The following is a 15,871-nucleotide window of genomic DNA, read 5'->3' on the forward strand; positions in this document are numbered from 1 at the left end:
GCCAAAAGAGCAAGGAAGTTCATGCAAGGTGCTCGCTAGAAACTAAGGTCAGTTGTTTTAAGCCGTTTATTTCCTTCATCGTGAATCCTTTGGACAGAACCAGCAGGAAAGTTGCGTCTATGAAGAAATCCTTCTCCAGAGAAGTCTCTCCCAATTGAATGCATAAATCTTTTGGACTTTCGAATTTACCATTTTAAGAACTGTGTTTGACTTTACCGCTTTAAGAATTGTTTTCCAATTTGTCGTTTTAAGAATCAATACTGATTGTCAATTCGTTGAACGACCGCATAGCGGTTAACGTCTGTTTAAGGTTTTCATTTGTTTTTTATTGTTTATCCATGATTAATACATGTTTGAGCAACACACATCAAAGTTGCTGATGAATGCAGCAGGCCAGGCAGCATCTCTAGGAAGAGGTACAGTCGACGTTTCAGGCCGAGACCCTTCGTCAGGACTAACTGAAGGAAGAGTTAGTAAGAGATTTGAAAGTGGGAGGGGGAGGGGGAGATCCAAAATGATAGGAGAAGACAGGAGGGGGAGGGATCGAGCCAAGAGGTGGACAGGTGATTGGCAAAAGGGATATGAGAGGATCATGGGACAGGAGGTCCGGGGAGAAAGACAAGGGGGGGGGAACCCAGAGGATGGGCAAGGGGTATAGTCAGAGGGACAGAGGGAGAAAAAGGAGAGTGAGAGAAAGAATGTGTGTATAAAAATAAAAATAAATAACGGATGGGGTACAAGGGGGAGGTGGGGCATTAGCAGAGGTTAGAGAAGTCGATGCTCATGCCATCAGGTTGGAGGCTACCCAGACGGAATATAAGGTGTTGTTCCTCCAACCTGAGTGTGGCTTCATCTTTACAGTAGAGGAGGCCGTGGATAGACATGTCAGAATGGGAATGGGATGTGGAATTAAAATGTGTGGACACTGGGAGATCCTGCTTTCTCTGGCGGACAGAGCGTAGGTGTTCAGCAAAGCGGTCTCCCAGTCTGCGTCGGGTCTCGCCTATATAAGGCCACACCGGGAGCACCGGATGCAGTATACCACCCCAGCCGACTCACAGGCGAAGTGTCGCCTCACCTGGAAGGACTGTCTGGGGTCCTGAATGGTAGTGAGGGAGGAGGTGTAAGGGCATGTGTAGCACTTGTTCTGCTTACAAGGATAAGTGCCAGGAGGGAGATCAGTGGGGAGGGATGGGGGGGACGAATGGACAAGGGAGTCACGTAGGGAGTGATCCCTACGGAAAGCAGAGAGAGGGGGTGAGGGAAAGATGTGCTTAGTGGTGGGATCCCGTTGGAGGTGGCGGAAGTTGTTTGTTTAATAAATGTTTGGTTGTTTTTATATAACCTGTCTCAATTGATATTCGTTGTTGCCGGTTATGTAACATTAGCAATGCCTTGAATATTAATGTTACCTGCTGTTAATCGTACACATGACATAATTGATCCAATCCAACTGATCTGTTCCATCGATGCCTTGAATGTTTCCTGTAGTGCTACAGATAAGATGCCAAATGATTTCAGTATTCCCATGATCAACATATTTATCTGCAAGAATCAACGAGAAAGAAGAAATGTTAATCTGATGCCGTCCCCACTGCTAAGCAATGTTTCATGGAGCGTGCAGCTATCATGACCCAGCCTGTACATCAAGGACCCCCAGCACACAGACTGTTGTCATGATAACAAGACACATCACTACACCACTTTCATGTGCAACAATGCTTTTAGTTGTCATTAGTGTTAGTGTTGCTCCATTGAGCATTGGTGTTATGCTACACGCCTAAGAATTACATGGGTCAATTACCTGGAATTATAATCCAAAAGCCAACAATGTGTTTATGTTGCACCTTCAAAGTCCCAAGGTACTTTGCAAAGCTGCTATCATACAAAAATGGGGCGGATAATGGAAAGAGCCATTAACCTAATATCTAATGGGGTGGACAACAGAAAGGGAGCTGAACCCAAGAGCCAATGGGGTGGACAATGAAAAGAGACTTTAACCCAGGAGGTAATGGGATGGACAATGGAAAGAGAGCTTAAACTTAAGGGACTAACTGAAAGAAGCAGAAGAGGACATTGAGGAATGAAGAGCATAGCCAGAGATAACGGAGACTACAGTTGTCAGGAGAGAACAGACTGTGTAAGGGCTATGGAAAATGTTACTTTTCTCGTAAAGTATTGTTATTTCTCTCCTCCAAGGTCTATGTGCACCAGAGTGAATTGCTTCCTAAAACTGGGCCAAATCTCCAGAGTAAACCCATGGCAGCTGTTCACCTGTATACTCATATGCTCCACATCTACAAATCTGCTTATATAATGCACACAGCTAGAAACAAAACAGAATCAAGATTGCCATTTGATTTTTAACAGAAGCTTAGGTCCAGAGCACAGGAGAATTGAGGTTGCAGGTGATATAGTTGGAGAAATATGCTCGTATATAATCCACCCTTCAGACTAGGAAAGCAGTACTGCAACAATCCATGGAGAGAAAAGCACATGACAAGGTACAGAAGATGTCATGGTCATCCACACTAACCAAGGAAGTTTGGTTAGTTTGAAAAACAAAAAAACAGAAAATCAGATGCTGGAAATCCAAGCAACCTGCACACAAATATTGGTGGAACTCAGTAGGCCAGGCAGCATCTATGGAAAGGAGTATAGTCGATTTTTCAGGCTGAAACCCTTCAAAGGGATTGGAGAACAAAATATGAGCACTCAGAGTTAGAAGTTGGGAGGTAGGGTAGGAAGAAACACAATGTGATAGGTGAAACCAGGAGGGGGGAGAGGGGTGAAGTAAAGAGCTGGGAAGTTGATTGGTGAAGGAGATACAAGGCTGGAAAAGGTGGAATCTGATAGGAGAGGCAGAAGGCCATGGAAGAAAGAAGAGGGGAGGAGCACCAAAGGGAGGTGATGGGCAGGTGTGGAGAAAAGGTGAGAGAGAGGGAAAAGGGAATGGGGAATGGTGAAGGTGGGGGGGAGTGGGGAAGGTTCATTACCAGAAGTTCGAGAAATCAACCTTTATGCCACCAGGTTGGAGGCTACCCAAATGGAATATAAAGTGTTGCTTCTCCAACCTGAGTGTGGCCTCATCATGACAGTAGAGGAGGCCATGGACTGACATGTCAGAATGGGAATGGGACGTAGAATTAAAAGCATTGTAGAATATCCAGAGGGTCCTTTGCAAACTTGAGATGTGCAACAATGTTTGTTTTTTGGAGAGAGTGGTTTCTTCCGTGGTGTCCTTCCATAAACACCATTCTTGTCCAGTGTTTTTCTTATAGTGGACATATGAACAGAGACTTCAGCAAGTTCTAGAGATTTCTGGAGGTCTTTTGCTGTTACCCTTGGGTTCTTTTTCACCTCCTTCATCATTGCAAGTTGTGCTCTTGGTGTGATCTTTGCAGGATGCCCAATCCTAGGGAGAGTAGCAACATTACTGAATTTCCTCCATTTGTAGACAATCTCTCTTACTGTGGACTGATGATCACTCAGGTCTTTAGAAATGCTTCTGTAGCCTTTTCCAGCTTCATGCATCTCTACAATTCTTCTTCTAAGGTCCTCTGAAAGTTATTTTGATTGAGGTATGGTGCACATAAACAGATTGTTCTTGAGAAGAGCAGGCTCTGTCAGTGTCCTGACTTTCTGTGTCTTTTTTATAGGGCAGGGCACCTCTATATCCCACACCTCCAATCTCATGTCATTGATTGGAACTCCTGACTCCAAATTGCTTTTGTAGAAGTCATTACCCCAGAGGTTAACATACTTTTTTCAACAAATACATGTAATATTGGATCATTTTTCCCAATATATAAATAAACAAGTATAATATTTTTGTGTTACTTATTTAATTAGGTTCTCTTTATCTAGTTTTAGGACTTACATTAAGATGTAAGAAAAGTTATGACACATTTTTGGTCATATTTATGCAGAAATAGAGAAAATTCTACAGGGTTCACAAACTTTCTAGCACCACTATACTTTTTCTGCTAATCTGGATCTTCATGATTTTCGGAAGTCTGTGCCTGTCTGGACACCCTGGAATCTTACCTGTCTGGCTACTGGATGACTATTGGGGATGACTATTAGGCATTTGCAGTCTTTCTACACACTTCACAACTGTGGGGAAAATATTTTCCATCTCCTTGAGGTGATTTATCTGTTCCAATTTCTGTCAATTAATGACTAGCCATAACACACTACTTCCTCCAGAGCTTGTGTAAGTTTATTGCAAGGTGACGAGAACAGGTCAAATCTAAAGTCCATGATGAGCAACAGTACAGAAGTCACCTTGGCTTTCAGTTTCCAGACACCATTGTCCATTATGAAACATTAACCTAGCCTTAACTTCATACTTGCAAACTAGTAAGTACAGTTTGGGCACCACAGTAGCATAGTCTGACACCATTACAACCCAGGGCATTGAAGTACACAATTCAATCCTGGAGCCTTCTGTAAGGAGTTTGTTTGTCCTCCCCATGGAATATGTGGGTTTCCTCCGGGTGCTCCAGTTTCCTCCCACATTACAACGATGTACCGGTTAGTAGGTTAAATAGTCATCGTAAGCTGTCCCGTAATTAGGCCAGTGTTAGATTGGGGGTTGCTGGTGCCATGGCTCGAAAGGCAGGAAGGACATATTCTACACTGTGTCTCTAAGTAAGTAGGAAGAGATGCGGATGAGGACAGTGTTAATGGTGGACGGAGGGAAAACTCCCGGTCTCACCTACTGCCTACTACCTTGTATTTCTTCCTCCCTTCTTCCCACCTTCTCACTCTGACCTCATGTCCTGATGAGGATTATTATCACTGACATTTCTCCAGTCCTGATGAAGTGTCTCGGCCTGATACATTGACTGTGTACTCTTTTCCACAGATGCTGCCTGGCATTATCTTTCTGAAGATGAATTTTGTTTAACTAGAACACTTATTCTTCCAGATATAAGAAGATATAATAGAGTCAAGGTAATCAAAAAAGGATCTAGGAATAAAAACCGGCAATGCCTGAAAGAGATATACAAATTTAGGTAATATATTAATTTTGATAGAGTTGATTCAACCAAATCAGCGATAACAAAAGAGGTGACCAATTTGGTAGTATCCTTTTTACGTGATTCAATAGGGTAAGAAAATTTTCTTTAAATAGACACATAGTTTTGAGTGATCGTTACACCCAAGTAGGTAAATTGGTTTCTTACAATTTTAAAAATAAGGGTAGAATTTGTTGGTATCAAATTTTTCAAAGGAAAAAGTTCACTTTTATATAGGTTTAATTTATAACCTGAGAACTGGCTAAAACAGGAGAGTAAAGAAAGCACATGGGGTAATGAAGTCTCAGCATTAGAAATAAATAGCAGCAGATCATCAGCATACAGCGAGACTTTATGAATAACGTCTCTTCTTAAAATACCGGTGATATCATTAGATTCTCGAAAGGCAATGGCTAAGGGTTCTAAGGCCAGATCAAAAAACAAAGGGCTCAATGGACAACCTTGTCTAGTGCCACGATGAAGCTTAAATGGTTTGGAATTATAAGAATTAGTGATAACCCTAGTGGAAGGAGCTAAATATATTAATTTAATCCATTGAATGAAAACAGGTCCAAAATTGAATTTTTCTAAAGTTTTAAATAAATAATTCCATTCAACCCTGTTGAAAGCTTTCTCAGCACCTAGGGATACCACACATTCCGATATCATACTAGAAGGAGAATAAATAACATTTAATAACCGACGAATATTAAAGTAAGAATATCGATTTTTGATAAATCCAGTTTGGTTATCAGAAGTGACAGATGGTAAAATATTTTCAATCCTAGGGGTCAAAACTTTAGATAGGATCTTAGTATCAACATTAAGTAAAGAGATTGGTCTATAAGAAGAGCATTCAGTTGGATCCTTATTCTTTTTAAGAATGAGCGAAATGGAAGCCTCATAAAAAGATTGAGGGAGTCTGCCCGACTTAAATGAATCTGAAAAAAACTGAACATAAATGAGGGATAAGCAGTGAGGAAAAGGCCTTGTAAAATTCTCCAGAAAATCCATCTGGACCCGGAGCTTTCCTCAAACGTAATGAGCGCACAGCCTCAACAATTTCCTCAAAAGAAATAGTTCGTTCCAACAACTTTCTGTTGTCGGCAGCAATTGTAGGAATGATTAGTTGATCTAAAAAATTGTTCATTACAGTGGTATCCTTAGAAGATTCATAACTATAAAGTTTAGAGTAAAATTCTCTAAAAGTATCTGTTATTTCTAGATAATCATTTGTCCTATCATCATTAGCTTTGCATATTTCTTTAATCTGCTGTTTAGCTATAAAAGTTTTAATTTGATCAGCCAATAATTTACCTGTTTTATCTCCATGAATATAAAATTGACTTTTACCTTTTAGAAGTTGGGTTTCAATTGGATAAGTTAAAAGCAGATCATATTTCATTTTAATTTCAACATGTCTTTTATATAAGGCAGGTTCTGGAGCCAAGGCATACTCTTGGTCTAACTGTTTCAGCTGATTAGCTAACTCACTTCTCTCTTTATTAGCTTTTTTCTTAATACTTGCAGTATACAAAATAATTTGTCCTCTAATATACAGCTTAAAGGCATCCCATCTGCTAAGACTAGAAGTCTCCTCTAATGTATTCTCTTCAAAAAAAAAGTAATTTGTCTCTCCAGAAACTTTAAAAATTTTTTAACAGATAACAAAGTTAGATTAAATCGCCAGAATCTATTTGTTTGAAGAAGACCAGGGAGATTTAAAGATAGAAACACAGGAGCGTGATCTGAAACAGCAATCTCTTTATATTCACAGGATCGAACTAATGGAATCATTTGGCTATCAATAAAAAAATAACCAATCCTGGAATATGTATGATGGACATGAGAGAAAAACGAGTATTCCTTGTCTACCGGATGAAAAAAACGCCAAGCATCAATAATACCACATTTCATTAAAAAAAGATTTAATAAACACAGCTGATTTATTTGGTATTATTGGTTCAGAAGATGAACAATCTAAAACTGGATCTAAACAACAATTAATGTCTCCACCCATCACTAATGAGTAGAGACTTAGATCTGGCAATGATGAAAAAAAACGCTCAAAGAAACCTGGGTCATCTGTATTCAGAGCATATACATTGGCAAATACCATTAATTTGTTATTTAGTTTTCCTGATACTATAACAAAATGAAATTACTTTATGTTGAAAAAAGGGAACTTTATTATCTATAAAGATTGAAACCACTCTAGCTTTGACCTGAAATGAGGAATGAAAATGAGACCTTCTCCATCGATTAAAAAGTGTGAATTGTCACACTTATGTATATGGGTTTCTGGAAGAAAAACAATTGGTATCTTAAGTTTTTTAATATAGGCAAAAATCTTCTTTCTTTTCATGGGGTGATTTAGCCCTTTCACATTAAAACTAAGTCAATTAATACTTTGATCCATTTTAAAACTATTTATAAGAAAGATTAAAGTAGCAATCAGAAAAATATAAATTAAACCCAAATAATAAACCTTGAGCTATATTAGCTAAGCAACAGAATTGACTAGATTCCCAAATCAGCTTCAAAAAAAAAAAGAGCTTCCCATCCCCTTCCGTCCTCCCAAAGAGACAGCAACCGCTATCTACTTCCCCTAAACACATTCCCTTAGAAAGCCTGTTGGAACCGCTCCAAAGAATTCAAGATTATTTACTATTCCAAACAAGACTAAATAATATACAGTGGAAAAAAAGCTTAGCCAGGTTTATCAAACAGAAATAGCAATTATTCATACTGAAAAATATTAAACAGTCATTTTTAAATATGTAGTATTTCTGTTTTTGCAAGATTTTTAATCTATTCAATATACGTATACAGTCATTTTCTTAAGTCCAAAAATTCTTGTACCTGCTCCTTCATATAAAACCATTTAAATGATACATTTTCCAATATAATTCTCAATCGAGCTGGAGAACGAAGACAGGGTTTAAGATTTTGGCTGTATATCTCGCCATAACTTTGTAAAACTTAACACGTTCTGCCATAACTTCTGATGAAAAATCTTCAACAATACGAATCTTTTGATCTTGGTAGTCATTCATACCTTTTCCACGGGCAGCATGAATCAGACGATCCTTTATTTGAAATTCATGGAAACATATAATGACTGATCTTGGTTTTGATTTTGAAGTTGATCCATAGATAGGCGACCTGTGGACACGATCAATCAAAGACAGAGACTTTATAATATCAGGGAATAATTCCATGAAAAGGTTTGCAAAGAATTCTTTAGGATTATCTCCTTCTGTTTGTTCTTTAAGTCCCAAGATTCGTAAGCTGTTCCTCCTACTTCTGTTCTTCAAATCAATAATCTTCTGTCCTATTATTTCGTTGGACTTGGACTGTTTTTCATATAGCTTTTGCACATCATCCATTCTTTCATCCAGTAAAGTAATAACATCTTCATGTTCCTTTATCTTCTTATTGCGCTCAGTTAGAATTGCTTGAATATCTTCTAGTTTCGTACCTATTTAACTTCAGCGCTGATTTCTTTTCTGAACTGTTGAAACTCCTCAGTAAGTTTTTGAATTGAGACCAGAATAACTTCCAAAGCTGCTTTGGTAGTCATAGTAAAATAATATCCTGTCTAACAGTAGTATTTCAAAAGGTTGGAGAGAAAAGTAAGTAAATTAGGAGCACCAGGAAAGAGCTGTTACTCCATCAGCGGCCAGCAGGCCACCTGCCCTTCCTGACAGTCTGACTGCACGCTATCTTTACTTTTTTACTATCTGTCCTATCCTGAGTCCCTTCACTCCCCTGCCAAATTAGTTTAAACCCTCCTCAACAGCTCTAACAAACCTGCCCACAAAAATATTGGCTCCCCTCAGGTTCAGGTGCAACCCATCATTTTTGAACAGGTCATACCTCCACCAGAAGAGATCCCAATGATCCAAGAACCTGAAGCCCTGTCCCTCCACCAGCTTCTCAGCCATGTAATTATCTGCCAACTTATCCTGTTTCTACCCTCAGTGTCACGTGGCATACGCAGCAATCCAGAAATTACTGCCCAAGAGGTCCTGCTTCTCAGCTTTCAATCTAGCTTTCTAAATTCCCTTTTCAGGACTTCTTTGCTTTTCCTTCCTATGTCATTGGTACCAATATATCCCAAGACATCTGGCTGCTCTCCCTCCCTCTCCAAAATGTTGTGGATGCGATCTGAGATGTTCCTGACCCAGGAACTTGGGAGGCAACACACCATCTAGGTCTCCCATTGACATGCACAGAATCTGCTGTCTGTTCCCCTCACTACCGAGTCCCCTATCACTACTGCTCCCTTCTTTGCTCTTTTTCCCTTCTGCACCACAGACCTATGCTCAGTGCCTGTAACCCATTCGCCATGGCGTTATTTGTCACATGTACGTAGAAACATACAGTGAAATGCTTCATTGGCATCAAATCAAATCAGCAAAGATTGTGCTGGGCAGACCACAAGTATTGCCACTCTTCCGGTGGCAATATTGCGTGCCCACAACTCTGTAACCCATATGTCTTTGGAATGTGGGAGGAAACCTACGCAGTCATGGGGAGAATACACAAATTCATTGCCGACAGCAGAGGGATTTGAACCCCGATCTTAGAGCTGCCATGCTGTTAGGCGTTGTGCTAACCTCCACACTACCATGTGTGTAATTCACTCTATTACTCTGTTATAAAAGTGGATGGTTTGAAAGTATTCCATGAGACTGAGGAGGGCAGAGCAGTGCTACATGGCAACTCCTTTGCTTGCATCTTTGGAAACAGCTCTATTTCTATCTTTAAAATCTCCTTTTTCCTTTTCAAGTGTAACCCACAGCTTATTCTAGGGGAAGACAGCCTCTGGCCCGGCCAAACTGGAGAAATCTTGTTTGGGTGAACGCTGCGTGATGTGTTCCCGTGTTTCAAATCAGTACCCCGAAATAACAAACAGTACACAATATGCAAGTAAACGATTGAGCATTATAATTCTTAACTTGACTATAAGTTAGTAAAGAAACAAAATAGAACAAGGGCCCATTCTCATAAAACAGTCTAATGCACAACATTGGTGCTCACTGTGTTCCCGTCTGTTAGCTCTCCATCGATTTTCCCCTCGGGAGTTGATTCCTGAACCCATTCCAAGTGTACTGTATCCTGCAGACTATTGATCAATCTGACAGTTTGGGCAGAGTAACTGTTTTTGAGTCTAGTCGTCTCAGCATAGATGCTGTGTAGTCCCCTCTCTGTTGGGTGTGGGACAAACAGGGTCAAAGCTGACAAATTAGGTTCCACAATTGATACATGGGATAATCTCATCTCCTGGATCATTTGAGTATTTATAAGTTTTAACAATTATATAATGTTCAATCGACTTGTAACAGCTTCCCAAAAAGCTAAAAAAAGTACAGTTTTACCTGACAGACTTTCATAAAATGACTCAGATGTTACAAAGTCCAAAGTCATGCACTGATAAGGTAACAATAATGAGATCACACTGACAACTTTTAATACAGTGCACGCTAATTACTACACTTCCTCCATTTCCTGAGAAGATTGAGGCCAGCAAGGTGGCACTACCCCTCCCCCACCCATTCTAACCTATTTTAACAGAAGTACCATCGACAGTGTCCTGACAGGCAGAATTACCACAAGACACGACAAGCATTACAAAGACTGCTGAGAGGATCACTGAGGTCTCTCTTCCATCCACCAGAGATATTTATCAGAGGTGCTGTGCACAAAGGGCCCTTAGCATTTTCAATGTTCCCTCCCATCTGGCAACCAATCCCTTTGACCCACTACCATCAGGCAGGAGGTACCATAGCACAAGGACAAGAACAGATAGGATGGGAAACAGCTTCTTCCTCCAGGCCGTTAAAGTACTGAACTCTCTGCCACCATCCAGGTCTCATCAGGTACGAAGTACCAGTAGTGTTATACTGTTTACTTTTTAACTTATACTGTACATGCACCTTATTATTTATTAATTTATTTGCCGTAATATTACTTTATGTGTTACGTGTGTGAGTTATTGTTCAGGAGGAACATTGTTTCGTTTGGCCATATACATTTGTGCAGTGGGATAACCATTGGAATAACTTGAACTTGTACTGTCCATATACAGATTGAAATCTACTTTGAACATTGAGGAGCTCTGAGGGAGTGTCACTGACATGAAGTTGCTGCTTGACTGGGTGGCTTCTTTTGTTTTTGCATAGTTATTTCCGAATGTTCCAACAAGCCCCTAGCTAGCATTAACTGACACAAGACATTCATTTTTTTTTTATTTTTATAAGTGTATAACTACTAACTTGTCAAATTGATATGCAGGTAGAAAATACTTATCAGATTTATTTGAATATAAGGTAATAAGGCTTTGGGAATAAACCTTGACAAAAGGTCTGGAGTGGGAGTCCTCAGGCAGTCCTACGTTGAGTTCAACACTGTCGGGCAACTCCTGCGACGGACACTGCTGGTGCCAAATTGAATCGTTCACTGTTGTTCCACCATCATCAACTGTGTGGAGAGGGGGAGCCTGCTACATGGCAAGGGCTTGCTCTCCACGTTGTACTGTCTTGGCTTGCATATCACGTAGAAAGCTGGAACACAACTTTGTCGACCCCAAACAACGGAGGGCCTCAAGATCCCTTATGCGGGAAAAGGCTTGAAAATTGGTAAATAGCATTAGTGTGATGCTATTTGAGATCTTAAATTGTCGGAGCTTGGTGTTCAATTCCAACATTATCTGTAAGGAGTTTGTACGTTCACTCCGTGAATGTGAAGCTTTCTCTGGGTTCTCTGGCTTCCTCCCACAGTCCACAGACTGTGTAGATTAATTGGACATTGTAAATCGTCCCATGATTAGACTAAGGTTAAATAGGTGGGTTGCTGGGCAGTGCAGTTTGGAGGGCCGAACGGGCTTATTCTACAATGTACCTCTAAATATAATAAAGAAAGAAAGCCAAAACACAACTATATCCTACACATTATATGCTGCAACATTAGGGTGGTTCCAAATCTGGCAGTCCCACCATGTATTGGGGGAAAATATTTACTTGAACCAATTAGATTTCCTTCTTAAATCCCCCCGTTACTCAGAGAATGAATCACTTCAAATCACTGTTTGCAGTCCAGTCAGTTTAATACGATTGGTTTTACCCCAATTTAATACTGCTATTTTGTTATTCTTAGCAGCTACAGAAAAGAAAGTGCAGAGCAGATAAAAAGCTAAAGTGCAAAGGCCATAACAAGCTAGACTGGGAGATCAAAAACTCATCTTTAGCACGTGAGAGGATCACTTGGGAGTCTGATAACAGCATGATAAAAGCTGTCCTTGAGTCTAGTGGTATGTGCTCTCAAGCTCTTAATGATTAAAATACTCTGTATGAAAAGAAATAGGGTAAAGGTGTTGAATTGGGCTGAACTGTGCGCTGACTGGTGTCAATTTAATTAATTAAGTTTTAATTAATATAATTTTTAAAATCGTTTTTATTTTCATTATATAATAATGTATAGTTTTTATTAAGTATTGCAACGTACTGCAATTTGCACAAAACAACAAATTTCACGACATATTCCAGTGATATTAAACCTGATTCTGATTCTGATTGGAAACATTGCCTTGAGTCCCAGGTACACCTATACGTGCCTCCTTCAGATGCACAGTGCTCTGTCTCCCAAAATTCTGAAAGCTTTCTGATATTCAGAGTCATTTAAAAACAAGTAAAATCAAGATAAATTATTTTTAAAAAGCAGTTGAAATAAATTAATTAAAAACTATTAGATGTACTGTAATTAACATTACAACAAAAGAATTTCAAAATGATCTTAAAATAACCTTTATTGCAATCTTGTAGTCTGTGCACTGTAAACCTCATTGAAATGGAGTTGACACGGGATCCTGCACGTGCTCTGTGCAGAGGGATGGTGTGTTGATAACCCAGTACAATGCTATACACTGTTCTGCTACTGAACTTCACGTGTGGATCAGTAGAGAGACAATCTCATAGCTCTGGTCCCAAGAATTTCTACGTTCTCTGTCACCAGGTATAGCCAGAAGAACTTGGTCCCATCATTACCTTGACCCAGGTCAGTACCAGAGTGCTCAAAGCCTGTGCCCCTCAGCTATGTGGAGTACTTTGTCATGTATCCAACCTCAGCCTGAGGCTCTGGAGGGTTCCTGTACTGTGGAAGACGTCCTGCCTCGTCCCTGTGCCGAAGACGCCGCGCCCCAGCGGCCTCAATGACTACAGACCAGTGGCATTGACCTCCCACATCATGAAGACCCTGGAGAGACTTGTTCTGGAGCTGCTCCAGTGGCCAGTGCTATCATGTTTGCTGTTGTGTGCTGGAGCAGCAGGCTGAGGGTAGCAGACACCAACAGAATCAACAAACTCATTCGTAAGGCCAGTGATGTTGTGGGGATGGAACGGGACTCTCTCACGATGGTGTCTGAAAAGAGGATACTGTCCAAGTTGCATGCCATCTTGGTCAATGTCTCCCATCGACTACATAATGTACTGGGTGGGCACAGGAGTACATTCAGCCAGAGACTCATTCCACCGGGATGCAGCACAGAGCGTCATAGGAAGTCATTCCTGCCTGTGGTCATCAAACTTTACAACTCCTCCCTTGGAGGGTCAGACACTCTGAGCCAATAGGCTGGTCCTGGACTTATTTCATAATTTACTGGCATAATTTACATATTACTATTTAACTATTTATCGTTCTATTAGTATTTATTATTTATGGTGCAACTGTAACGAAAACCAATTTCCCCCGGGATCAATAAAGTGTGACTATGACTATGACTACCATAGTCACAATGGTAGTTGCCCGTGCATTAGCCTCTTCACGTTAAACAAAGTCACACACCAGCATTCTCCATTAAATTGATGATGATGATGATGATAATGATGTATATGTCATCATATGTTATCTTGATATTCATTTTCTTGCAGGCATTCACAGGAAAATAAAGACATACAAAGTAATTTATGAAACACTATACAGAAACAAAGACCAGCAAACAACTAGTATGCAAACAAGACAAACTGCAAATAAAAAACATACTGAGAATATGAGTTGTAGAGAACGTAGAACACCTAACCTGTTTAACATATGTTATTCTGTATGCACTGTTTTACCTATAGAAAATATTTCACTGTATCTACACTTGGCACACACACTATGCTTCCACCGGCTATAGCAGACATTTGATTATCTGATGTGTGTACCAGCAGGGTGAAGAGTGAATCATTTATCCCTTAAAAGCATTATAGATAATAACAGCAACTCTCAGCAAGTGAAACAGCATCTGTGGAAACAAAAACAAAGTTAACATTTCAGGTCAAAGATTCTTTGTCAGAAGTGGGAAAGTGCGGAAGACAAGTTATTTTAATGTGGCAGCGCTTGGGGGGAGAAATAGACAAGGCAAAGGAAATTATCTGTAAAAGGATGAGGACAGGGTAGTAATAGTGACAACTTATTGATGGGTTAATGGAGGCATTTAGGAAACAATAATAAGAATAAAGGATTGTAAAAATTCAGAGGAAAAATGCAGGACAAGCCCACCAGGTTAGGCTATACCAAATGCAAGGTGTAAAACTGAGCCAAAATCATGATTTAAAGAAGAAATGTCCAGTTCTCATTAAGCTTTAAATGGGCATTTATATGACCATAAGACATAGGGGCAGAATTAGGCTATTCGGCCCATTGACTCCGGTCCACTATTCCATCATGGCTGATTTAATATCCCTCTCAACTCCATTCTTTGGCCTTCTCTCTGTAAACACCAATTAATCAAGAATCTACAAACTTCTACTTTAAATATACCCAATGACCTGGCCTCCATCGCCATCTGTGGCAATAAATTCCACAGATTTACTACCCACCGGCTAGAGAAATTTCTCCTCAACGCTGTTTTAAATGGATGTTCCTATTCTGAGGCTGTGCCTTCTGGTCCTAGAATTCCCCACTATAGGAAAATCCTTTCCACATCCACTTTATCTAAACCTTTCAGTATTTGATAGGTTTCAGTAAGTCCCCTTATCCTTCTAAATCCAGCAAATACAGGCTCTGAGCCATCAAACATTACACACACGTTAACTCTTTCATTCTCGCAATAATTTTCGGGAACTTCCTCTGCACCCTCTCCAATGCCAGCACATCTTTTGTCCAACTCTGTGATTATTCTTTTCCTGGACATTTCGTTTGGCAATAGGCTTGATTTCAGTTCTGAGGACAACAAATGTAGAAACACAATTTCTAGCCTTAAATGTTTCCCTGTTAGATGCAACATGGAAGATGACAGCACAAATACAGTGGGAGTAACTGGGACCAACGTGCCTCTAACCCCACTCTCCTTCCAAAGCAGTAATCTCCGATAAAATTCAGTCTTAACCTGGGGTCCACAGATTCCTTAATTAATGGTATTAGCCCATGGCCTAAAAAAGGGTGGGAACCCCTGCTTGGAAGCTAAGAATGTGCAAATAATAATTAACAATGGGACAGAATGATTGATTAGTGTCCCAGCATTGAGTTTGCTTGGAAAATAAAGGTAAACATTACCAATACATAGCAATTGTTGGGCAAAATACCTGCTGAATAGTCCACAGAATAAAATGCATTCACACAGGTAGGTACACGTACTTCAGGTCAATTAACCTTCTCCTCAATATGAGACAAAGACTGGTGCATTTGACTCCATTGTCACAAGTATCTCCAACCCCCCAGAAGCTGATCAAGTAGCAGTAGGCTCAATTTGTAGCTGAGATATGATGAGTGAAGCCACCGTCAGTGTAGGGAGTATTGCTGAAGCATTTTTCCAGCTGCCAGATATCTGTGAGACATGGCGACCTGATGTTGAACATACAACA

At 40.1% G+C, this 15,871-nt stretch overlaps 1 protein-coding gene across 1 annotated transcript in view; it reads right to left on the reverse strand.

The window, feature by feature from the left end:
* LOC140210885 (monocarboxylate transporter 5-like) overlaps positions 1-15,871 on the reverse strand; it is a 79,553-nt gene that overhangs the window by 41,814 nt on the left and 21,868 nt on the right. Inside the window, exon 2 of the mRNA XM_072280141.1 lies at positions 1,413-1,545. Coding sequence (XP_072136242.1) covers positions 1,413-1,545 — 133 coding nt within the window. The remainder of the gene's footprint in view (positions 1-1,412; positions 1,546-15,871) is intronic.

This window comes from Mobula birostris, chromosome 16 (genome assembly GCF_030028105.1).
Source record: "Mobula birostris isolate sMobBir1 chromosome 16, sMobBir1.hap1, whole genome shotgun sequence".
Classification (NCBI taxonomy): Eukaryota; Metazoa; Chordata; class Chondrichthyes; order Myliobatiformes; family Myliobatidae; genus Mobula; species Mobula birostris.